Source organism: Myxine glutinosa, chromosome 8 (assembly GCF_964187855.1).
Source record: "Myxine glutinosa chromosome 8, kmMyxGlut1.1, whole genome shotgun sequence".
Lineage (NCBI taxonomy): Eukaryota > Metazoa > Chordata > Myxini > Myxiniformes > Myxinidae > Myxine > Myxine glutinosa.
Window position 1 is genome coordinate 77,307,511 of NC_136268.1, and position 26,349 is coordinate 77,333,859.

Genomic DNA, 26,349 nt, shown 5'->3' on the forward strand with positions numbered 1-26,349 from the left:
TTGTGGGGGGATTTGAAACGAGCTGTGCATACAAGAAACCCCTCAAACATCGCACAGCTGAAAGAATTCTGCATGGATGAGTGGGCAAAAAATTCTCCCAGTCGATGTCAGAGACTGGTAGACAGTTATAAGAAATGCCTACTTGAGGTTGTTTCTGCCAAAGGGGGCAATACCACCTATTAGAGCCAAGGGTGTACTTACTTTTTCCACATGCGAAATTTGCATTTATGTTTATTTAAATTATACAATGGACTACAAAATGTAAATGTTTCATGATATTTGTTATATTATATCACCTTTATCTATCAATATTGTTGAAATGAAGATCAAATAGCTGTATGTTGAAATATGTTGAAAAAGTCAAAACTTTACATGGGGTGTACTTACTTTTTCACGTGACTGTACATGTATATTACAATGGTCATGCTCTATTAAGTGCTTCATTATATCTTGTGCAGTGTTAATTTGGATAAGCAGATGTAGCACACTTGTTGAAAAACGTTCATAGATCAAGTGAAGCATATTTTTACGGTTATGGAAAAAGGACCGCAAAGTGTCACACTCAACAAACACATTGGGAACCCTCAGTTAGATATCTCATCGGCAATTGTGACAAGTCACAGGTTAACCGCCCCCCCCCCCGCTCCCCCCTTCCCCGAGGGACAGGGAAAATGTGTTGTGATTGTAAGCAGGTTCCATCCTTATTGTGATTCCCCACCTTCTGGAGATTCACCCCATACACCCATCGATCTTAATCCCTCCCATCCTCAATCCATTTGAATCATTTTTCCAATCCTCTTTCCCATCCTGCACTTTTCTGCAGTGCAAATCATGCACACAATGCACAATGTCTTACAGTACACACATTACAGAACATATTCAGAACCATATTACAAGGTAATTCCTGTGCTGGGTGCATAACCTACAACAAGCCGCTGCAGCGCCACTGAGACCGACCCTCCTAAAAGCTATGGGATATCTGCACCAATAGGGAAGCTGCAACCATGGGTCAGAGAGTGCTGCCATGACCCTTTGCCTCCCGACACCACGCCTTACCCAGGGAGAATATAAGCTGGTGCACACTGAGGTTCGCGGCTGACTTGTGCATCAAGGACCTGGACGAGAACCCGAACTGCCTGCTTGTTTGTTTGAGCTGAGGGACGGAGTAAGACGAGTCATGCTGGGACAAGGCTCCAAGAGCGAATGGCAGCACGACATGCTTGCGGCACAGCTGCCACATACTGACATACACAATCTTTCTGTCTATAACCCCTGCCCCCCCCCCCCTAACTCTTCTCCTTGAGATGCACGAAAGAGAGTTATCAACGAGTGAGCATCTTGACCCATTTGGGTGAGGTACTGACACACACCTCAGACATTTCATCTAGAGCCTACACCACATATGGTGCTCCTCTTCCAACATATCGCACGCACACACACACCGCATTCTCTTCCTTCCCTTCCATCCACCTTTGGACCAACGCAAACCCACCTGCTCTTGTAGGGTGAGTGAGAAGCTGCACCCAAGCTCAAACTTCTTTCTCTCTAGCTTTCCCAGTGTGAGTGAGGAGCACTTGTCCTGTCTTTAGATAAGTAAGGTTTTGTGAGGGGATCTTTTTGTGGTATGGAAGTGAAAGGAATGTGGAAGGAATGTATGGAGACAAAAGGTCTGAAGGTGAATATCGGAAAGACGAAGGTGATGGCAAGTGGTAAAGCATGTGGTGAGGTAGAAAGAACTGGGAAGTGGCCGTGTGCTGTGTGCAGGAATGGTGTCTGAGTGAACTCCATTCAATGTACAATGTGCGCTGAGTGGGTTCATCAAAATTGTAGTGGTCTGAGAAGGTCATTTACCAGTGTGGCAGCTACATTCAAATGTAAGGAGTGCACAGAGGGAGCTGCAGATGGAGGAAATGTCGAGTTGGATCTTGGAGACGGCATGAAGCTGGAAGGTGTGAAAACATTTTGCTACCTCGGAGACATGCTGAATGGAGAAGGTGGATCAGACTTGGCAACGGTTGCTAGAGTGAGATGTGCATGGAAGAAGTTTCGGGAACTGAGTGGCGTGCTGACGAGAGGGGAGTGTCGTTGAAGCTGAAGGGAAAGGTGTATGCTGCATGTGTGAGAAGTGTTATGATTTATGGGAGCGAGACATGGGTAATGAACGTAGAGCAGCAACAAAGGCTGGAAAGGGTGGAAATGCGAATGTTTCGGTGGATGTGTGGAGTATAGTTTGAGAGAGAGAGAGGAAAGATGATGGGAATAGAGCCTGTGATTGATGTTGTGAAGAGAAACAGGTTGAGATGGTTTGGTCATGTGTTGAGGAAGGATGAAAGTGACTGGTTGAGAAGAGTGATGGAAATGAATGTAGAAGGAAGTAGAGGACGGGGAAGACCGAGAAAGACTTGGCTAAAGATGGTTTGAGTGCGGGCAAGGGGGTTAACAAGGGGAGATGCAGAAAATAGGGCAAAATTGAGAAGATTGTCATGGGGACCGCAAAGCTAACCCCCGCTCTAGCAGGGAAAATGGCCTTAAAATGCATGTTGTTGTTTTCTGTGGTAGGGGTTATGTTCTGTTCTTGTGGCTCTGAGTTGTGTAAATACATCAATTGTGTCTGTATATATGTGCCCTTTGAATCGTTTGGTAAACTGCTTTAAACCTGTTTGAGTGTCTCTTTCTCCATTGGTTATACATAGCGTACACAAGAAATAGATGGGAAGTTCTACCTCAGTAATTCCCTCCATTGAATAGCTGACCTCCCACCAATGGTTTCACTTGACCCTACGTAATAATTAGACATGGTGGGGAGTCGAGAGTGGTTCATGGTTCCCCATCTGGGAGGGGCTTAATCACCGGTAAGGTAACGTGAGCCTTGAAGCAAGGACCCTGCCAGATTTAGCTTCCTCAGACAGTGTCCATGGTAGCTCACCAACCCGCCGGTTTGCAGACTTATCCATGATTCGTTGGCTTCAGGGTCAAAGGTCGAGTAATGGTTTGAGCAAAACCCTCATAAACCCCGTGCTTACCCTGAAACCCGTAACAATATTGTTGTGGATTTGAGAATTGTTGTGTTTTTTTTGTATTGTTGTAAGTGTAATGAATTGTTGTAAATATCACCCTCCGTGTGTAAAGGTCAAAGGTCGTCCTCCTAGTTACTCCATATACATACACGTAGCAAATCATATACCCTCTTAAATAGTTATCTCCTTATTCTATGTAGTTGAAGGCTCTGTTCCCACTAGTTGACACTGCATTGCATCAAATTGAAATAAGGTAGAATCCCCTTTCAATTGCCCCAGAACCTCCATTGCCAACCGCATTGCCAACCGCATTACCAACCACATTTGACTCCATTACGCACGTGGTCAGCCCGGCGAAGAAGGGCGTTGCCCGCCCATCGTCATCAGAAGGTGGAGCCAGGAAAGCCCTTGCCGACCAAACCAAGGATGAGTGGGTATGGCTCACGAGGGCGGCGTTATAAAACCCATTGCATCAGCCCCCACCGAGAGAGATGCGTAAGGGGCCAGACGAGAGAGAGAGTTCTGAGGGAGGTGCACTGGGCCAGAGGCAGATTCTGTGGAGTGTAAAGAGAACTTCGGAGACGCAGGAGGCGGAGGACGAATAAAGCAAGCTGTCGGTGTGAAGCCGAATACGTGGAGTTGCCGGCTCCTCGTTGCCAGCCCGGAGCGGAGCTGTTTCCCGGGATTTTCACCTCAACCCCAAAAGCGTGGACCGGAGCGCACGCTGGGAGCCGGACCTCGACGCCTACCATCTGCCTGGCCCTTTCTCTGCCTTCCCAACCATCGATCCCTGGCATCCATCTACCCCTATTCGTGTGAGTGAGTTCGTTCTGTCTGTCTTGTCCCTGGGAATAAGTTAAGCCTGTTTAAATAAGCTCGTGTTGCACTGTGTCTTCTGGTCCTTCCTCCTTCTGTAAATTATTTTCTTATTCTTCCTTCTTCCTTGGTTCCTTTGATTTGTGTAAATATTAGTAATAAATTCTATTTGTTGTTCCTACCTTGCCTTTCTTTCCTTTACATCCGTTTCGCTTTAGTGATTTCCCTCATTGAATACCTGTGGCACGATTTGGCCAACGTTAAGGATCGGGTCAGTGCTTGTTAATAGTTCGTGCTGCAGTTGCTAAACCGCTCGGCAATTACCATCTGTCCGCGGTCGCGAACGGGGTTGCGCTCCTGCCTCTCCGGAGGGAGCGGTGCAGCGTCAGGACTCATGTCGGTCAGTCACGAACAAGGGGACTAATCCCCCCTTCTTAAGGGGAAGAAGGCCGACGTAGAGATCCGCAACAATATTATTTGGAGTTACAACATAAAGCTTGAAAAGGAGAAAATATTCAAATGCAGTATTTCTACATTTTCTGAATTATTTTTTCTTACTTCGAGACATTTCATTTGAACAGAAATGTATTATAATTTCCTTATAATCTGAAGTCTTGGGGTAAGCACCACGTTTCATTCCGGAAAATATTTGATCCAAACGCAAATGATTTGAGGGCAAAACATATCAATAACTTCTTTTTTTGTATACAGACGAGGCTCGTGTAAGAAAAATCCTTTTGCGAAAAAAAACCAAAAACTTTGTGAACAACGTGCAAAAATAAAATTTCATGAGGCCGAGATATAAACATTGATTGCTCATCCATACTAATAAATATACTTTTGTATAATAATAATAATAATAATTAGACGCCAATACAATTTTTACAGATCTCTGGGACATATCACGAATAGAGCAACGTTTGTCGGTGAGGACCATTCCTGGACGGGTCGCCACTCCATCTCAGGATACTTGACTAAAGGTTAGGAATTTATAATTTGTCCAAGGTTTCAGCAATAACTCACCTCCTCTTTGGGAAAACACCATGACATCTTTAAAATCGACCAATGACCAGTGCTGACAGATGAGTCCTTCAGCTTAATGTCCTACTGATGGACGGAGCACACATTGAAAGCCTCACCGTGCCTCATCCATGAATGCGAAACAGCAGGATGATATTTTATAGTTGGGTCGAGATTCGAACCCAGGCTAGATAAGTCAACGGACATATATGTATATACATATACACACTTTGTTTAGTGGATATAGATAGAACCACCACATAAACAAGAAACGCCCATCTGATGATTTCATTTTGATGAAGATAATCACAATTGGTTATTCACAAGATAAGCAGTAAATGAAAAGCATTTTTGAAAAGCGACTGAATAGAGAAAAAAAACCCATAAAGAGTAATCTGATAAATATGCTGTTTAGGCCAACATTTAGTCGATGGTTTAATGAGTAAAGACATTGCAGTTGAGCTTTCAGATAATCTATTTATTCATTTTTGGTACAAAAATCAATGTGAGTACAGTATAAGAACGAAATGAGACAGGGTCTGCAAAAGCAGAAACATTTGAGTTGGGTATGAGAGAGGAGATAATGGTATACTTGTAATTTAATAGAACAACGAGGAGAGTGGATTGACGTGGGAATTAAAATGGCAGAGAAGGAACCGCACTGTGGAATTCTGGGTTGTAGATGTCTCCTTGCGAGCATTCCTGAGCAAATTGTGAGCTATTCGTTGAACCAGCGAGGAGAAGGCCAGTGAGCAACCTTGCAGTTCTGTGGGCATTTACCTTCTTGGCACAGCTCCCCTGAGTGCCATCGGTTACTCCTGACATGCAGCTAGGGCCACAGAAACCCTTGGGGAAAAGCCAGATGGCCGGCTGTAACCAAACATTGCCCAACAATAATGTTAAACCATTTCAAAAAGACAATAAAGGGAGACAGACCCTTTTATGGCTCGGCCCCAAGTCTGTGTGGTCTTACACAGCAGCTGGAATGCTATGTCAAAAATAATAATGACTGCATATTATATATATTGAAGAAGATCAGAAACTCACCATGAGACAGGTTCTGCACCGAAACAAAAAAATTAAGAGGTGACGCCTGCACCCAAAACAACACAACACAAGCTCCGGATGCACAGAAGAGGTATAAAGTTATGAGCTAGAGTGTAGAGGAGATCATCATAGGAGACTAATATAAGCTTTACCGCATAATTTACAAGGGATGCGGTAAACACCTGGATGGTGTCTGTCCATCTTGAACTGGATAGTTACACAGACTGGAGGTCTTCTGTCCTTATGTGTGCGAAGAATAGATTTGAGCTTGTGTGTCGAGCGATGTCGCACTGCTATGGCGGCAGTCTTGAGAATACGCTGAATGTGGTGTGATGTACGTTACCAATTTTGGATCTGACTCATTTCGTGTCCATCAGACAAACAATTGCAAATTTTTTTTTTTTCATACTGATCGGATGAAGCGTTGTACTTGTTTAATTGTGATGACATCATCATTAACATATCTTATTCCCCAAGGGGAGTACTTGACAATGAGCCATGTTAAAAAAAAATTCCATTGAGCGGTTTGGGAGATGTAGAGGTGCAACGTTTTTCCAAGATGGCGTCTGTACCACGTGACCTATGACGTCATAATTATAAATAAGAAATTATACAGACAGAGGTGATTCTATTGTGAAAATTTTGTATCAATCGGACTAACGGTTGCCGAGAAGATGAATTTTAAACATGCAGACACGCATGTACACACGCAACTGATCTCTTAACTCTGATTTTCGCTTCGCAAGCGCAGGGGAATAAATTTGACATTCCTGTGCCACCTACAATCGAACGTCAGGCATTGACAGCCGGTTCATGAAGGGCTTGGGCAAAAAACTTACTGGAGCTGAATGTTTCTAAACACTGTCAGTGGCGAAACTACAAATGCCGAATCCACGAATGTCAAGCGTGGAAACCCTCATGTCATTTCCTCATTCTGCATTAAACTCAATCTCTCTGTATTTTCATTCCAACCAGCATCATTCCAATCACAAATTAATAATGGAGCAAAATGCAACGTCACAAACACTCGTGATGTACAAACACCGACGAATCTGCCGGTGAGAAAGGGTGGATATGAAACACTTCATACAAATAGAAAGTCAAAATCCTAATTGTATTGAGAAATTTATTAAACTTCCCACCTTAGAATGGGAAAAAAGTGGTGTCGTTCGGGTGGAAACTCAAAATCACAATTGTATTGAGATATTATCAAACCAGCCAGTCCTCATTGTGTATAATCGGGAGCAGCTTCGTATTGATCAAAACTCAAAATCATAATTGTAGTGAGGAATTTATGAAACCTCCCTCCTACCTTCGGACATCCGCTGGGACCCCAAAACATTCCACTGAAGGTTTGGCAGGATTAGACCCAAAACTGAGGGAGTAGTTTTGGGATGAACAGACACTTCTGTTTTATAATATAGACGCAAATTAGGAATCCGGTGGATAACTCACAAATGTCATTAAACTGGTCCGGCAGCTGATGGGGGTGTGTTGCGTTGGGATTCGCATGTATGTGCCATTTGTGAATGCCTGCATCTGCAGAGGAACTCAGGTAGGGTTTGAAACAGCAAAGAGCTTACCTTGTGTAGCTTTCCATGGTTGCTGTAGGTGGCTTTCTTTGGCTCGAAGAGCAGCGGAATTAATTATACATACTGTATTTATATTCCACCTTGTACATTTTTGCCATGTCTCGGATAATTGCGCATTGCTTGTAGACGTGTTTGAATGTTCTATTATCCGAACATACCTATTTCCTAGCTGATTAGCCATGGAATACGGCGAATCTGGGCTGGAAGGATAGCCTGAAGGTATGCACACTCATCTCGGAGCTGTGATGGCTGGGTCTGAACCTCGACGGTTATCCTTGTCTTTCGGTTATCCATTAAAGATCTGACAGTGTCCTTCATGAAGAGTAGGCAAGCTATCGCAGGCACCCTGGCCAGAATTTCAAATTCCTGCTCTAACATCCATGAGGCACTGCATAAGTGGCATGAGTTGTGCCCCCAGCAAATGATGCTACCCACCTCCATGTTCTGAAGACTAAAGAAAATAGCACCACCGAAACGAAAGCTTTCTTTCCACTGAAATCATTGAGTTTGCAGGATGTGAAAACTCTTCCTTGTTTGCAGTATGTGAAAATAATTGGATAGCTCTCATGTTCATAAATAAACAGATTTTCTGGCTCCAGTAATTTTTCTTGCTATTCCAAGGTAACTAACTGCTCTGATTTGCTACTTGATATTGCAAAGAGACAAAAGATAAACTACTGCTCAACAGAAACTTTCCTCCTGCAAGATTCAGCAAACATTACCGCTTTACACAAAAAGGTGCAAAAACAGATCCATGCAACTACAGACCAATCAGCCTTCTTCCAATTATCAGCAAAGTCATGGATTCCATCATTGCTTCGGATATCAAATCCTTCCTCTTCTCCATTGGCTTGATCTCTGATCATCAATTTGGATTCAGACCAGTTCATTCTACTCTGGACATGTTGCTTCTGCTGTCTCAACAATGGATGGACGTCCTCAATGCCAAACAGGAAATCAGAGCTGTCTCCCTTGACATATCACGTGCCTTCAATACGTTCTGGCACCCAGCTCTGCTCACCAAACTCTCCTCCTATGGTATCCATGGAAATCTCCACTCATGGCTTGCGGACTTCCTCTCTGGTCGAAGTCAACGTGTGGCCCTGAATGGATTTCTCCCATCTCCCCTTTCTGTTCTGGCTGGAGTTCCCCAAGGTAGTGTTCTGGGCCCTGTGCTATTTCTGGTCTTCATCAATGATCTCTCCGACTCTCTGGAAAATCCTCTCTATCTCTTTGCTGATGACTCCACTATCAGCCGCTCCATCGCTCATCCCTCAGATCGGCAGTCTGCACCCTCCTCGCTCTCTGCAGACCTGGACAAAATCAGACTGGTCAAACAAGTGGAACATCTATCTATAATTCCACTAATCTCTGTGTGTATGTTTGTTTGTATGTATGTATGTTTGTATGTTTGTCTGTGACCGCTGTTTCTCGACAACTACCGGTCCGATATACTTGAAACTTGCCAGGTATATTGCTGGGGACCCGAGGATGTGCCTTTTCAAGGTTTGAAATTAATCGCAGAAGTAGTTACCGAGCTATGGCGATTTAGCCGTTCGCCGTTCGCTTTGGCGTTGCGAATGGACCAAACCATTTCATGTAAATAGAGGGGGGGGATTGTCACCGTACTCGCAAGCCGTTCGCCGTTCGCTTTGGCGTTGCGAATGGACCAAACCATTTCATGTAAATAGAGGGGGGGGGATATAATTTTAGATATATATATAGTACGGGCATATATATAGTACGGGCATGCCCTAGTGTCTTTCAATCCTGACAAATCTCACACTCTTACTATGTCTCTCCGAAAAGACCCAATGAACAACCCTCCCATCTACTTTCTCTTCTATCCTCTCCAAGAAGTTCTGTCGCTCAAGCTTTTGGGTGTCACTATCTGCCATGATCATTCTTGGGAAAACCACATTTCCAAGCTGGCCTCCAAAGCCAGACGCCGACTGGGCATCCTCCGTCGTGCGAAGTCCTTCCTTGGCACACCTGAGCTCCTCACCACATACAAGGGTTTCATCCGTGCAGCTCAATGGAATACTGTTCCCTCCTTCTGGGCTGGTGCTCCTGCCTCACACCGAGCTCGGCTTCACGCTGTTGAAACCAAAGCTTTCAGAATCATTGGAATCTCCTGCGATGAAGCTAACTCCGAGGGCCTTTCACTCACTCACCGCAGGCAGGTTGGTGGTCTTTCTGTCTTCTACCGACTCCTCTCCGGCCTTGCTCCCCCAGCTCTCTCTGTGCTCTGTCCCCCCAAATATTCCTACAGGTGGCACAAGATCTGCCAGCAACCCTCTTATGGTGAAACTGCCAAAATCTAGGCTCTCTGCTCACCTTCACTCTTTCATTCCTCTTTTCTCCCACCTCTGGAACAAACTCCCCCACTCCCTTCAATCCCACTCCTCCCTCCAGGTCTTTAAAACAGCTGTTCACCACCATCTCTTGTCTTCCCCCATCCAAAACCTTGATCTTTTATACCCCCGCTAATTCACCCCAGATACACTTTTTTTTGAAATTCCAACTTATTTCCTGGAAGTCCTTGCAGTGTCTATATGTTTTATACCTCTCCCACCTCCCCCAAAGCCCTCCCCCTCCCACATTTCTCTCTTTGTCCCTGCTCCCAAATGTTGTGTTTGTGTCCTTCCCCCTCTCTCCCCATCTTGTCTACCGCTCCCCTTATTTCATGTTTTATGTGTCGGTTTGACTTTTTGTGTGATTAATGTTAGCTCTTTCACGAGCCTCGATGTTGTATACAATAAATAAATAAATAAATAAATATTGGTTCTTCATGCCTGTTTGTGGCATTTAAGACGTCACTAAAAATAGTAAGTTTCCTGTTTGGAATGATTTTAAATTTTGTTTGCCTACCAGACAGGCAGAATGAGTAAAAAAAATTGTCTCGTTCCTCTCTGCATATGTGCGATCGGGACAAATTCAGAGCCAAAGTACTGTTAAACTGCAAGTTCGTTTTCCGATTCATGTTCCAATTCGTGTTGAAAATATGACATTCAATTGAAATATATTGTTCCTCGATCATAAACTGATGTTTGTCGACAGACAGACAGTGAACCAATTGCTTAAACACGCTTTTCGATTCGTTGCGCCGGGTAAATAAACCATCGTGGGACAGATATTTTACACCGCACTTGTTTTCCTCCAATAATAAAACATTCAGCAGACACCATTGGAACATTGCAGTTACATGTTTACATAATTCATTAGAGCAAACCACAGCAGGTTCACGCATTCGGAAGCGAGAAGCAGGTATTCTATCATTAATGTACGATACAAATAATATTTTGATGTTAATGTACAGACAAGTAATCCGCTAATAGTTTGCGGTGCAAACGAAGTGTCCATTCTCTCAATTTAGATTGAGACATTGTTCAATTCTCTCAATTATTTAATGTCAAGAAGTTTTTTTATAACCCTCAGCATCCATCACAAGCTTCATCAGGGAAATTCATGATTGTAATTAATAACAAGAGAGACAGGCTTCATGACCTCTTCCTATTATCACTACACGTGATCTTAATGCCAAGCCACTCCTCTTAGCAGTATCAATATAACGGCTGCTCAAGCAGTACAAGATTGCACTCAACAAATCATACATTATATATATATTCAGAAGGTTGCGTGTTCAAATCACGTCGGGGTCACCAATGAAGGAGCTGGGGCTCCCACGTCGATCGGAAGAATGGACGCGACAAAAAGCTGGAATTCATCCGAGTTGCTTTAATCAAACCAAACACTCAGGCACTCTGAAAAGCCCGTTTATCGGGCAGCAATATATATACATATTATCCCGGAGCGTTTGCCCAGGAAAGGCGAGAGGGGGCGTGGCCCAGCGTCCTGGCTGCGGCCTGGCAAGTTGAGGGCGAGCCTGCCCGGGCGTCCTGGACGAGCCCGGCATGGTGATCGCTCCGCGTCCTTGATAGGTGCAAGGCGATTGTGAAAACCCAGCGGTAGCCGCTACAATATATATATATATATATATATATATATATATATATATATATATATATATATATATATATATATATATATATGTAGCGGTTACCGCTGGATGCACACAATCGCCTTGCACCGGCCAGAACACGGCCAGACGCGCCTCTCCCGGGCATGCCCGGACTCACTGTTCCCGGGCACGCCCGAACCTCCCGGGCACGCCCGGTCTCGTCTTTCTCGGGCATGCCCGCTCTCGCCTTTCCAGGGCTCGCCCAGAGCGTCCGGGCATGCCCGCTATCGCCTTTCCAGGGCTCGCCCAGAGCGTCCGGGCATGCCCGCTATCGCCTATCCAGGACTCGCCCAGAGCGTCCGGGCATGCCCGCTATCGCCTTTCCAGGGCTCGCCCAGAGCGTCCGGGCATGCCCGCTATCGCCTTTCCAGTGCTCGTCCAGAGCGCCCGGGCACGCCCAGCCTCGACTTGCCAGGCCGCAGCCAAACACGCCCGGGCAGGTCCAGACTCGCCTTTCCAAGGCTCGCCCTTGACACCCGGGCATGCCCGGTATAGCTTTTGCCGGGCAAACTTCCCGACATAAATGTGTATATATATATTGCTGCCCGATAAACGGGCTTGTCAGAATACCTGAGCTGTTTTGTTTCAATAAAGCAACTCGGACGAATTCCGTCTTTGGTCGCGTCAATTCTTTCGACTCGCGTTGGAGCGCAGTTCCTTCATATATATATATATATATATATATATATATATATATATACTCCCAATTTCTGTGTAGCTTTCTATGTGATTTAGTTATACATCTTTAAAATACAATTTGAATTGGAGAAGTAAAATGCAGGCATCGTAACTGTGAGTAAACCGAACCGCGATACGTATGGATGGCTGCCGTTTTCACTTATTGTGGGCGACTGATACTTTCCAAAGTTTGAAATAAATGGTATAAAGTTACGTGGGACAAGGTGTGCCTCCCCTTCTTCTTTTTTTTTTCTTTTTTTTTGTATACAAGATCGAGGCTCTTGAAAGAGCGAACATTAATCACACAAAAAGTCAAACCGACACATAAAACATATAATAAGGGGAGCGGAAGACAAGATGGGGAGAGAGGGGGAAGCACACAAACACAACATTTGATAGCAGGGACATCGAGAGATCTGTGGGAGGGAGAGGGCTTGAGGGGAGGTGGGAGAGGTATAAAACATATGGACACTGCAAGGACTTCCAGGAAAGAAGTTGGAATTTTAAAAAAAAAGTGGATTTGGGGTGAATCAGCAGGGGTCGAAAAGATCAATGTTTTAGATGGGGGAAGATAAGAGATGGTGGTGAACAGCTGTTTTAAAGACCTGGAGGGAGGAGTGGGATTGAAGGGAGTTGGGGAGTTTGTTCCAGAGGTGGGAGAAAAGAGGAATGAAAGAGTGAAGGTGAGCAGAGAGCCTAGATTTTGGCAGTTTAACCATGAGAGGGTTGCTGGCAGTTCTTGTGCAACCTGTAGGAATATTTGGGGGACAGAGCACAGAGAGAGACCTGGGTGAGCAAGGCCAGAGAGGAGTCGGTAGAAGACAGAAAGACCACCAACCTGCCTGCGGTGAGTGAGTAAAAGGCGCTCGGAGTTAGCTTCATCGGGGGAGATTCCAATGATTCTGAAAGCTTTGGTTTCAACAGCGTGAAGCCGAGATAGGTGTGAGGAGGAGCACAGGCCTGGAGGGCAGAACAGTATTCCATTGAGCTGTGGATGAAGGCCATGTATGTGGTGAGGAGCTCAGGTGTGCCAAGGAAGGACTTCACACGACGGAGGATGCCCATTCGGCGACTGGCTTTGGAGGCCAGCTTGGAAATGTGGTTTTCCCAGGAAAGATCATGGCAGATAGTGAGACCCAAAAGTTTGAGCAACAGAACTTCTTGGAGAAGATTGTTGAGAAAGTAGATGGGAGGGTTGTCCAGTTGATCTTTACGGAGAGACAAAGTAAGAGTGTGAGATTTGTCAGGATTGAAAGACATGTTCCACTTGTTTGACCAGTCTGTGATTTTGTCCAGGTCTGCAGAGAGTGAGGAGGCTGCAGACTACCGATCTGAGGGAAGAGGAATGGAGAGGCAGAGAGTGGAGTCATCAGCAAAGAGATAGAGAGGATTTTCCAGAGAGTCGGAGAGATCATTGATGAAGACCAGAAAAAGCACAGGGCCCAGAACACTGCCTTGGGGAACTCCAGCCTGAACAGGAAGGGGAGATGAGAGAAATCCATTCAGGGCCACACGTTGACTATGACCAGAGAGGAAGTCCGCAAGCCATTCGTGTAGATTTGCATGGATACCATAGGAGGAGAGTTTGGTGAGCAGAGTTGGGTGCCAGACCGTATCGAAGGCACTTGATATGTCAAGGGAGACAGCTTTGATTTCCTGTTTGGGATTGAGGACCTCCATCCAATGTTGAGACAGCAGAAACAGCATGTCCAGAGCAGAAGGATCTGGTCTAAATCAAAATTGATGATCAGAGATCAAGCCATTGGAGAAGAGGAAGGATTTGATATCCGAAGCAATGATTGATTCCATGACTTTGCTGATAATTGGGAGCAGGCTGATTGGTCTGTAGTTGCAAGGATCTGTTTTTGCACCTTTTTTGTGTAAAGCGGTAATGTTTGCTGAATCTTGAAGGAGGAAAGTTTCTGTTGAGCAGTAGTTTCTCTTTTGTCTCTTTACAATATCAAGTAGCAAATCAGAGCAGTTAGTTACCTTGCAATAGCAAGAAAAATTACTGGAGCCAGAAAATCTATTTATTTATGAACATGAGAGCTATCCAATTATTTTCACATACTGCAAACAAGGAAGAGTTTTCACATCCTGCAAACTCAATGATTTCAGTGGAAAGAAAGCTTTCGTTTCGGTGGTGCTATTCTCTTTAGTCTTCAGAACATGGAGGTGGGTAGCATCATTTGCTACCCACCGGCAGAGCAGGATTTTAGGACCCGTGGGCTGATGCCGTCTGGTCCAGTTGCAGAATCATAGTCGAGGTTTGACAAAAACTTCTCCACCTTGTCAGGACAGAAGGACACAGAGTCCAGGGGCAGCTGGGTACGACTGGGTAAGGTTGGTACAGAGAAAGATGGGTTTGGGACACAAGATATTGAGGCAAACACAGAGTTGAGGCATTCGGCTTTGTCACGTGCAGTGTCAACTGTGCAGCCATTTGAGGTAAGGGAGGGGATGGAGGGGGAACAAACACCAGAAACGGATTTGACCAGACGCCATCAGGATTTGGAGGAAGGAGACAGGTTTGCGAGTTCAGTCTTGAGTTTGGAGAGATAGTGCTTCCTGGCACTCCTGAGGGTAGACACACACTTGTTCCGAGCTTGGTGGAAGGAAGTGAGATTGCCTTCAGTTGGATTAGCCTTCCAAGAGGCAAAGGCAAGTTGTTTCAGGTCAACTGCCTCACCACAAGATTCAGTGTACCATGGATGGGAGGAAGGGTAAGACAACTGAAGACTAGATGGGATAAATCTCTGCATGAGAGAGAGAGCAGTTTGCTTTGGAAGAATTCCCAGGAAGAATTGATGTCAGAGGCCATAGAGATCTGAGACCAGTCCAGATGATTGATGGCTGCTTGAAGACCGCGCCAGTCGGCCTGAGTGAAATGCCAGACTCGTCAATGCTGAGGAGGCTCTCTGAGAATGGCCAGAGAGATATCCACTTTAACAAGCACATGATCAGAAGAACCGATTGGAGCAGAAGAGCAGCAGACATTTGCAGGGAAGTTTGTCATAACCAAGTCTAGAAGAGAAGATACTCCATTGACTGAGATCCGGGTTGGGAAATTGACAGATTGTGTCAGTCCCAATGAGTCGCAGAAGTCCTTTGCTGAGGTGCCATGGCTGGTGAGAGAGGAACCCACACCCAGCCAGCTGGCATGATGACAGTTGAAGTCGCCACATATGAGGAAGAGAGAGTTGGGATGAGTGGATAGAAGTTGGTCCATGCTGTCAGACAGTGAAATGTAAATGGAGTCATCACTGTTTGGAGGACAGTACAGAACACATATGAACAAAAGGTAGGAGCGGAGAGGAAGCCGTAGCCAGAGGTACTCGTGGGGGTGAGGTGGAGAGAGGGCAGTGCAAGGAGAGTGAGGAAGAGAGTTTTTGATAAACATAGCAACCCCACCACCAGGACGAGGCTCAGGTCTATCATACCGGAGGAGGGAGTAACCAGGAAGAGATATTAAGGAATCAGAGACATCTTGAAGGAGGAAAGTTGCTGTTAAGCAGATCAAGTCTGGATTGTCAGAAGCAACCTGAATGGAGAGATCAATCAGGTTTGAGCGAAGGCCCCGGATGTTTGAGGTCCATAGCGTTAATGAAGAGAGAGGGGGAGCATCGGGTACAGGACAGGGGAGGGGAGGGGTAGGGTCAGATGAAGGATGAGAGGTGGAGGTAGGGAGAGCAGTTGATAGTGTGTCAGAGATTACAGAATAGTTACAAGAAAGGGAAGGATGAGGATGACGAAAGGTTTGATGGTGATGGGATGAGGCAAAGTGAGGGGTTGTTTGAGGGGGGGGGGGCAGAGGAAAGTAGAAGGTTGTGGGAGGTGGAGGTATGAGATAGAAGGGAGATGAAGTGGGGAGGAGGCGGCTTTGAGAAGGAAGGGGGGAAAGGGGAGAATTGGAGAGGGATGGTAGGGGGGGGGGGAGATTTGAAGGGGAGGCGTGGGGGGGAGTTTTGAAGGTGAGGGGGGAGTGTAGGAGGGGAGGGGCAAGGTGGGAGTTTAGGAGAGGAGGAGCAAGGGGGAGATTTGGAGGGGAGGGGCGAGGAGTGAGTTTATAAAGTGGATGATTAATAAAAGACGAACAATGATAACAAATTGGGTTTATTGTGATTTTCAAGTCAGAGATCCGTTTAAGAACGATAGAGGAGGGGTGGAATGAAAGTGAGTTTAGAACATGTAGTGAGGAAGAATTGTAAGAGATTGAATTTTTTTTTTAAGTGGATTGAGTTGAAGAGGAAATTGAAAAAAGCCTTTTAAATAGGAAGAAAAACACCATGTTGTAATATACCACTGAATAAAACACTGCAGGGGAAAGTTTAAACCATATTTAAATAATATTTAAACAGAACCGTGAAGAACAATCTTATATTCACAAAATACCAACGGGGAGAGGTCCTAGTCCTAGAGAGACAACCACGAGTCACGTGAACAGGGCAAAAGGTGGAAGGCAAGGAGATAATGGGGGCGGGGCGATGCAGCGCATGTGGACAGAAGCACACGATGAGACAACAACAGCACACGTGGAGAAAAGGAAATAAATGTTTTTTTTGGGTGGGACGGGGGGGGGGGGGGGATTTAAAACGTAAGACAAAGAGTGGAAGTTCGGGGGAGAAGGGAAAAATCTAAGAACCAAGCAAAACAGCCAAGCAAGGAACTTAAGTTAACAACCACCGATGGGGGGAGCCGCAGGCTGCAAGGCCACAAGGCCGCACACACGGAGCAAACAGAAAACGATTAACTAATTACGAGTTACAGGAAATTCAAACCAAAACTAACTAGAAACAAACAATAACGCATAGACGATAAAATAACGAATGAAAATTTGACAAACACACGAATGGAAAAATAACAACTTTTCATGCTCGGAGAGAACAAAAGTCGCCACCTCGATTGAGAAACTGGAAGCGGAAGTCAATATATTTTGACTCGATCGAGAAACCGGAAGCTTCCGAGAAACCGGAAGTTCTTGTTTTATAACCTCCTCAGTCCTGGTTATAAGTTCAGTATTCCAAACGTCTTCCTGCAAAAGCTATCTGGCTGATGATATAGCAGACAGACAAATGAAAAATGGTCAGCAAACTGAATGAATCGGCTAAGGAAGGTGTGTGTGTGTGTGTGTGTGTGTGTGTGTGTGTGTGTGTGTGTGTGTGTGTGTGTGTGTGTGTGTGTGTGTGTGTGTGTGCACACATATGTGTGTGTGTGTACATATGTGTGTGTGTGTGTGTGCGTGTGTGTGTGCGTGCACGCACACATGCACATATATGTGCGTATGTGTGCATGCGTGAAAGCTGCTATTTTTGGCTGCTTTCTCCACTCGTTGAGTTTCAGAAAATGGAACCCTGTTTGTGTGTCTTTGTGTGTGTGTGTGTTTGCGCATTTCCACAACCTTCAATCTTACGACATGTTTGGTGTTGTATATATATTTTTCCTATAATATACAATTCTACTCTAGCATTCTCAATAAATGCCATTAACCTACACAATGAAAACTGGAAGGTTTTTCATTAAAAAAAAAACTTAATGAGTATTTACATTGGCTTGCATATTCCATTTTTTCACTACAGAGATACCACAGTGTGCAGGATGCAACCAACACATCCTTGATCGCTTCATACTTAAGGTATTGGACCGTGCTTGGCACAGCAGGTGCCTCAAGTGTCGAGACTGTCAAGCGCCACTGAGTGACAAGTGCTTCAGCAGAGATGGTGGGGTCTACTGCAAGGACGACTTTTTCCGGTGAAACATTATCACTGAATATTTATACGAAAGCATGCTTCAAATAGAGTGCACTCACCTTTGAACTGTCTATCGTCGGTTTGATTCTCGACATGAGAAACGACCATCCTGGTGTTATGCATGCAAGGCATTGTATGACAAAGTCCACCATCCCCTGGATGGACGTAAAGTCAGCTGTCCCATCTACTTCCATTGCTTTGTTCGCATTAATGATCCCACAGTATATGTTGTAAGAGTAGGCCATTGTGTTCTGATATGTTGGCCAAATTCCATATTATTGGCAAAATATGAAGAATCACTGGACGAGTCACACAACCATGTGTCAGTCATTATGCAACCAGTTTACGAGAGCTACTTTACAATTGCTATTGTAACAGGGGTGGACACTTATCCAACCCAGATATTCTGGTGTTGTATTTTTAATTAACTTTCTGAAATTTGTGGAATTTGTTATTGCACTTGGAAGGTATGGGTTACAAAGTGTACATAAAGATGAAAAAAGTCAGATTTATTACAATTTAATTCCAGGCTACAAGGGAATAAAAGGTGAAAATTTTGAAAGGTCGTGTAGACTTTCTTTTTCAAATATGTTGAAAAAGTCAAAACTTTACATAGGGTGTACTTACTTTTTCACGTGACTGTATATATATATATATGTGTGTGTGTGTGTGTGTGTGTGTGTGTGTGTGTGTGTGTGTGTGTGTGTGTGTGTGTGTGTGTGTGTGTGTGTGTGTGTGTGTGTGTGTATGTATGTACAGTGCCGGAAGAAAGCATATACCCTTTTTCAAAAATATTTGCCCTTTTTTTGTTCTGCTCCATCTGCTCCATCTGCAACATCCCCCATTCTGCAATATCATATATCTATCTATAATTCCAGTAATCTCTGTCTGTCTGTCTGTACGTTTGTTTGTCTGTGACCGCTGTTTCTCGACAACCACGGGTCCGATATACTTTTAACTTGCCAGGTATATTGCTGGGGACCCGAGGATGTGCCTTTTCAAGGTTTCATATTAATCGGACAATTACTTACCGAGCTATGTCCAAAAAACGATTCAACCAATCAGAGAGCCGCGAACGATCGCGTGTGCCGGCGTTGCGAATGGACCAAACCATTCCATGTAAATAGAGGGGGGGGGGTTCTGTGGTCGTTGCGAATGGACGAAACCATTTCATGTAAATAGAGGGGGGGGGATTGTCACTGTACTCGCAAGCCGTTCGCCGTTCGCTTTGGCGTTGCGAATGGACCAAACCATTTCATGTAAATAGAGGGGGGGGATATAATTTTAGATAGATATATAGTACGGGCATATATATAGTACGGGCATGCCCTAGTATATATAAATGACCAGTAATTATAATTAATATATAATTATAATTAACTATATACCAGTAATTAATGTATGGGACACCTTATTGGCGGTTCTCCACTGATGCTATGGAGTCACATAATTACTGATATATAACCGAAAGGTTTTCAGAGTCACAAGTGCATGGGAAGCTCGCTGCGTTACCCTGATGGGCGAAATAAGGGTGAAACCAGGTCGGTAACTGTGAGGTTTTCATGCACATGTGACAGTATCTGAATTAACATCTTTATAATGACGTACTGTGACATGGCTGTCCCAGAGCTTCGCAGCCAAGGCAAACGTACGTGGCGGTGACCTCACGGCGTTCGCTCATTAACTTGGCACATTAAATTATATATACTAAAAGTCATTCTTTTGTCTTTTCTCTTTGACCTTGGTCAGTGCACATCTCAAGGTGTATATCGGTGACTGCACAGGTATCGGTGAATTTATCGACAAAAGACAAAAGAATGACTGCACAGGTGTGGTACACACCATTCCATGTGACTGTGGTGGAGAATACATAGGCGAGACCAGAAGAACCTCAGGCCAGCGCATTCATGAACACCAGAAGGCCTTTGAGTGTTATCACCCAGAAAGATCTGCTATCGCCAAGCATGGAATAAGGGCGGGCCATGTTCCCTGATGGGACAATGTGAATGTGCTGGCGGCATCTCCAAACCGTGCCAGGAGGCGAATACTGGAGGCATGGCACACTGGCCAAACGAGGGCACCGTTGACAGAGGAGACTGTGGTGTTACCACAGGCATACAGACCTCTCATTCATAAATACACCAGATAGACACCGATGCTAGGAGGAGTACAAGGACAAAGTGGGACATGGCTGACACAGGCGACAAGGATAACAAAACACAATACACCGCTCAAAAACGCACAATCGAGGATCTCGCGAGATCTTGGAGACGGCGGCAGGGATTTTCGAAGCTCCACACGGTCTCCACGTTTTTCGAAGTTAAGTCTGTTCACAATTGTATTTTGTCGAAACTGTATTTATCTTTCGGTGTGTGAAGTTATTGTGTGCAACTTTGGTTGTTTCTCGGTGTTTATCTTTCATAAATTGATCGTCTGTTTGCCGTGTCGCGAGCAAGGCCTTGTACAGTGTGCACTGTACAACCTTGAGGCTTTGTTTTTCTCTCAGTGGTCCGTCGTTTGTGATCCAATAACTTTCGTTCTCTGTATTCCCAGTCTTTTCACCCATAGCCTACTTCCTTGTGTAAATCTCAACTCAAAAAAAAAAAAAAAAAAAAAAAAAAAACATTTCCTTCTCTGTTCTCATTCGTTTATTCATTCTTATTCGTTCGTTCGTTCTTCGACCACGTGTTTCTCCCCCATTTCCCCAGATAGTTTTCACTCATTAACCTTCAATGTTTACACTTTCCCCTCAAGTTATGTATTCCGTCATATTTTATAACACCTTTTTCTTCTTCTTCTTTAAAAGGCTGCTTTCGACTTGCTCACCAAATCAATTCATCCCAAAAAAAATATCCATCTCCTATAGTGCCTTTGTTCTACATTCCCTAAACTCTCCTGCACTCCATCCTCCATCCAGCGTCCTTAAACGTATTTTTAACTCGAAGGTCACAAGAAACTCATTTTGCAATAAATGTTCGTTTCCCATAAATCGTACACTTTCAAAAATCCAATCTCACCCCTCCCCTCCAAATCTTCCCCATAACCCCTCCCCTCCAAATCTTCCCCATCACCCCTCCCCTCCAAATCTTCCCCATCACCCATCCCTTTCAAATCTCCCCCCTTGCCTCCTCCCTCCTAAACTACCCCCTCACCCCTCCCCGCCAAGACGCCCCCTCGCCCCTCCCCTCCTAGACTCCTGCCTCACCCCTCCCCTCCAAATCTCCCCCATATCCCATCCCTTTCAAATCCCTCCCCTTGTCCCTTCCCTCCCAAACTCCCCCCTCACCCCTCCCCTTCAAATCTCCCCACCCTCATTGCTTCTCAATTTCCCCCCGCTCACTCCCCCTCCTCAAAGCGTCCTCCCCGCTTCTTCCCCCTTCAAACTCTCACCTCCATCTCCCCCAACCTTCTGCCTCGCTCTTCCCCCTCCTCAAATAACACCTCATTGTGGCTCACCCAATCACCATCAAACTTTTTGTCCGCCCCATCCTTCCCTTTCTCCGAGCTATTCTGAAATCTCTGACACACCTTCAACAGCTCTCCCTACCTCTTCCACCTCTTCCACATCTTACCCTACCCCTCCTCCCCCCTGTTCTGTATCTGATGCTCCCCCTTCCTCTTCATTAACGGTATGGACCTCAAACATCCGGGGCCTTCGTTCAAACTTAACCGATCTCTCCATACAGGTTGCTTCTGTCAAACCAGACGTGATCTGCTTAGCAGAAACATTCCTCCTTTATGATGTCTCTGATTCCATAGTATCTCTCCCGGGCTACTCCCTCCTCCGGTATGATAGACCTGAGCCTCGTCCTGGAGGCGGGGTTGCTATCTTTATCAAAAACTCTCTTCCTCTCTCGCCCTGCACTGCACTCTCTCCACCTCACCCCCAGGAATACCTCTGGCTACGGCTTCCCCTTCGCTCCCACCTCTTGTTCATATGTGTGTTGTACCGTCCACCAAACAGTGATGACTCCATCTACATCTCGCTGTCTGATGATATGGACCAACTTCTATCTACTCATCCCAACTCTCTCTTCCTCATATGTGGTGATTTCAACTGTCATCATGCCAGTTGGCTGGGTGTGGGTACCTCTCTCACCAGCCATGGCTCCTCAGCAAAGGACTTCTGCGACTCACTGGGACTGACACAATCTGTCAATTTCCCGACCCGGATCTCAGTCAACGGAACATCTTCTCTTCTGGACTTGGTTATGACTAACTTCCCTGAAAATGTCTGCTGCTCTTCTTCTGCTCCAATCGGAACATCTGATCATGTCCTTGTTAAAGTGGACATCTCTCTGACCATCCTCAGGGAGCCTGCTCAGCGTCGACGAGTCTGGCATTTCACTCAGGCCAACTGGCACGGTCTTCAAGCAGCCATCAATCACCTGGACTGGTCTCCCATCTCTACCACCTCTGACATCAACTCATCCTGGGAATTCTTCCAAAGTAAATTGCTCTCTCTCATGCACAGATTTATCCCATCTCGTCTTCAGTTGTCATACCCTTCCTCCCGTCCATGGTACACGGAATCTTGTGGTGAGGCTGTTGCCCAGAAACAACTTGCCTTCGTCTCCTGGAAAGCAAATCCAACGGAAGGAAATCTCATTTCCTTCCACAAAGCCCGAAACAAGTGTGTGTCCACCCTCAGGAGAGCCAGGAAACAATATCTCTCCGTTCTCAAGACCGAACTCTCTTATCTGTCTCCCTCTGCCAAATCCTGGTGGCGTCTGGTCAAATCCGTTTCTGGTGTTTGTTTCCCCTCCATCCCCTCCCTTACCTCAAACGGCTACACAGCTGACTCCGCACGTGAAAAAGCTGAATGCCTCAACTCTGTGTTTGCCTCTAAATCTTGTGTCCCAAACCCATCCCTCTCTGTACCCACCATACCCAGTCGTACCCTGCTGCTCCTGGACTCCGTGTCCTTTCCTCCTGACAAGGTGGAAAAGTTTCTGTCAACCCTCGACTCTGATTCTGCAACTGGACCCGACGGCATCAGCCCACGGGTCCTAAAATCCTGCTCTGCTGCTCTATCTCACCCTCTCTCTGTTCTCTTCACCCTCTCTTTTGCTCAAGGTCAACTGCCATCTGCTTGGAAATCAGCCAACATCACCGCTTTGCACAAAAAAGGTGCAAAAACAGATCCTAGCAACTACAGACCAATCAGCCTTCTCCCAATTATCAGCAAAGTCATGGAATCCATCATTGCTTCTGATATGAAATCTTTCCTCTTCTCCAATGGCTTGATCTCTGATCATCAATTTGGTTTCAGACCAGGTCACTCTACTCTGGACATGCTGCTTCTGCTGTCTCAACAATGGATGGAGGTCCTCAATGCCAAACAGGAAATTAGAGCTGTCTCCCTCGACATATCACGTGCCTTCGACACGGTCTGGCACCCCGCTCTGCTCACCAAACTCTCCTCCTTTGGTATCCATGGAAATCTCCATGCATGGCTGGCGGACTTCCTCTCTAGTCGTCGTCAACGTGTGGCCCTGAATGGGTTTCTCTCATCTCCTCTTCCTGTTCAGGCTGGAGTTCCCCAAGGCAGTGTTCTGGGCCCCGTGCTTTTTCTGGTCTTCATCAATGATCTCTCTGACTCTCTCGAAAATCCTCTCTATCTCTTTGCTGATGACTCCACTCTCTGCCGCTCCATTCCTCTTCCCTCAGATCGGCAGTCTGCTGCCTCCTCACTCTCTGAAGACCTGGACAAAATCACAGACTGGTCAAACAAGTGGAACATGTCTTTCAATCCTGACAAATCTCACACTCTTACTATGTCTCTCCGAAAAGATCGACTGGACAACCCTCCCATCTACTTTCTCAACAATCCTCTCCAAGAAGTTCTGTCGCTCAAGATTTTGGGTCTCACTATCTGCCATGATCTTTCTTGGGAAAACCACATTTCAAAGCTGGCCTCCAAAGCCAGTCGCCGACTGGGCATCCTCCGTCGTGCGAAGTCCTTCCTCGGCACACCTGAGCTCCTCACCACATACAAGGCTTTCATCCGCAGCTCAATGGAATACTGTTCTCCCCTATGGGCCGGTGCTCCTGCCTCACACCTAGCTCGGCTTCACGCTGTTGAAACCAAAGCTTTCAGAATTATTGGAATCTCCCGCGATGAAGCTATCTCTGAGGGCCTTTCACTCACTCACCGCAGGCAGGTAGGTGGTCTTTCTGTCTTCTACCGACTCCTCTCCGGCCTTGCACCCCCAGCTCTCTCTGTGCTCTGTCCCCCAAATATTCCTACAGGTCGCACAAGATCTGCCAGCAACCCTCTGATGGTTAAACTGCCGAAATCTCGGCTCTCCGCTCACCTTCACTCTTTCATTCCTCTTTTCTCCCGCCTCTGGAACAAACTCCCTCACTCCCTTCAATCCCACTCCTCCCTCAAGGTCTTTAAAACAGCTGTTCACCACCATCTCTTATCTTCCCCCATCCAAAACCTTGATCTTTTCTACCCCCGCTAATTCACCCCAGATCCACCTTGTTTGAAATTCCAACTTCTTTCCTGGAAGTCCTGGCAGTGTCCATATGTTTTATACCTCTCCCACTGCCCCCTTCCCACGCCCCCCCCAAAGCCCTCGCCCTCTCTCAGATCTCTCGATGTCTCCATGTCTCTCGGTCCCTGCTCTCAAATGTTGTGTTTGTGTCCTTCCCCCTCTCTCCCCATCTTGTCTACCGCTCCCTATGTTATATGTTTTATGTGTCGGTTTGTCTTTCTGTGTGATTAATGTTCGCTCTTTCACGAGCCTCGATATTGTATACAAAAAAAAACAAAAAAAAAAAAAAAAACACACTTGCAACACAAGCCTATCATGGGTCAATCGTCACGAGGTATCACAACACAGCTTTGTGATTGGTTGATAGAATAGGCCCACCGCCTTCCCCCAGGTATATCTGGGAGAAGGTAAACAAGGGAATTACTCTTGATAAAGGCTAGTGGAGGCCCAGTGCATGCCGTGTTGCTCTCCAAAACGTTGAGTTTTTAAGACAAAACTAAAGGTTGGAGAGCAATAGAATGGAAGTATTGGATGTAATTCCCAACCGCCGTTAATTACTAGGTGTATTTATATATATATATATATATATATACATATATATATATATATATATATATATATATATATATATATATATATATATATATATATATATATATATATATATGTGCAGTGTCTGTCCTGTCCTGTGTTGTCACTGAACTACTCCCTCAAACTTTGGTGAAATTCTACCAAACTTCTGGTATTTTCATTACTAGGTGTATATATATATATATATACAGACTTGGCATTTAATATGGAATATTTTTTTTGTGGGGGTGAACTTACTTTTCAAGATGTCTTAGAACCAAAAGTTCATTGGAATTATGTTGAAATTATTCTAGATTTTGTTCATGTGACCTTTAAAAGAAACAAAAACCACATTTGACATTTCGAAGCAAATAAATTGATCCTTGAAAGTGATGTCAACTGATATCGAACTCAATTCACGGACAGTACTGTGTTAAACTTCTGTACGTTTTCCAGAAGTATTTCTTTATTTTGCACATTAGCCAAAAATTTTTTTTAACAAAAACAAAAGTTATATTACGACTGGGATTACGGACAGTAAAATTACAGTTCAGTACGTCGTGCAACCCCCACGAGCATTCAAGAGAGCACGTACATGTTGAGGAATGCTGTTCACGAGATTTGCCAAGGTTTGGACAGGAATCTCTTGACATGCAATGACAATAGTCTGCTGCAATTCACGCACAGAGGTTGGCTGCTGGTCCAAGTTGTCGATTTGACGCGTTAATTCTGCCCACAAGTTCGCAATCGGATTCATATCCGGGGACATGGCAGGCCACTCCATATGCTCTACACCACGGTCAGCAAGAAAGTGTTGGATCATGCGAGCACGATGAGGCCGTGCATTGTCATCTTGGAAGACAAAGTTTCCTCGAAAGGCTGCACGAGCAAATGGAAGCAATGTTTCTTCCAGAATGACCCTATACTTGAACTGGTTCAGGTTTCCATTCAGAACAACCAGGTCAGTTTTGCCCCCTGCATGAAAAGCAGCCCAAACGGTCACCCCACCACCTCCAGCTTGGACTCTTGGCACTATACAATCTTCGTTGTAGGCTTCATGCACTTGTCTGCGCACTCGGACATGGCCATCTTGACGATAGTCCAGAAATCGAGACTCGTCACTGAAGATCACGTGATTCCAGTGTCCTGGCTGCCAATGACGGTGCTCTCTGGCCCACTGCAATCGGCGCTGGCGGTGTTGTCTTGTCAGGCGTGGCTTTCTCAGGGGACGCCTGGCACGATAGCCTGTTTGAACCAGTCGTTGGTTGACTAGCCTTCTGGATACAGGCACATTTGTGAGTTGCTGCCACTCAGCCCTAAGCCGATTAGCTGACTTGG

The 26,349-nt window shown here is 45.4% G+C and overlaps 1 protein-coding gene and 1 long non-coding RNA gene across 2 annotated transcripts in view; both read left to right on the top strand.

Moving 5' to 3' along the window:
* LOC144893157 (uncharacterized) overlaps positions 1-26,349 on the top strand; it is a 263,609-nt gene that overhangs the window by 103,575 nt on the left and 133,685 nt on the right. The window lies entirely within an intron of this gene.
* LOC137432605 (LIM/homeobox protein Lhx3-like) overlaps positions 1-26,349 on the top strand; it is a 191,360-nt gene that overhangs the window by 69,940 nt on the left and 95,071 nt on the right. Inside the window, exon 2 of the mRNA XM_078782832.1 lies at positions 17,729-17,939. Coding sequence (XP_078638958.1) covers positions 17,729-17,939 — 211 coding nt within the window. The remainder of the gene's footprint in view (positions 1-17,728; positions 17,940-26,349) is intronic.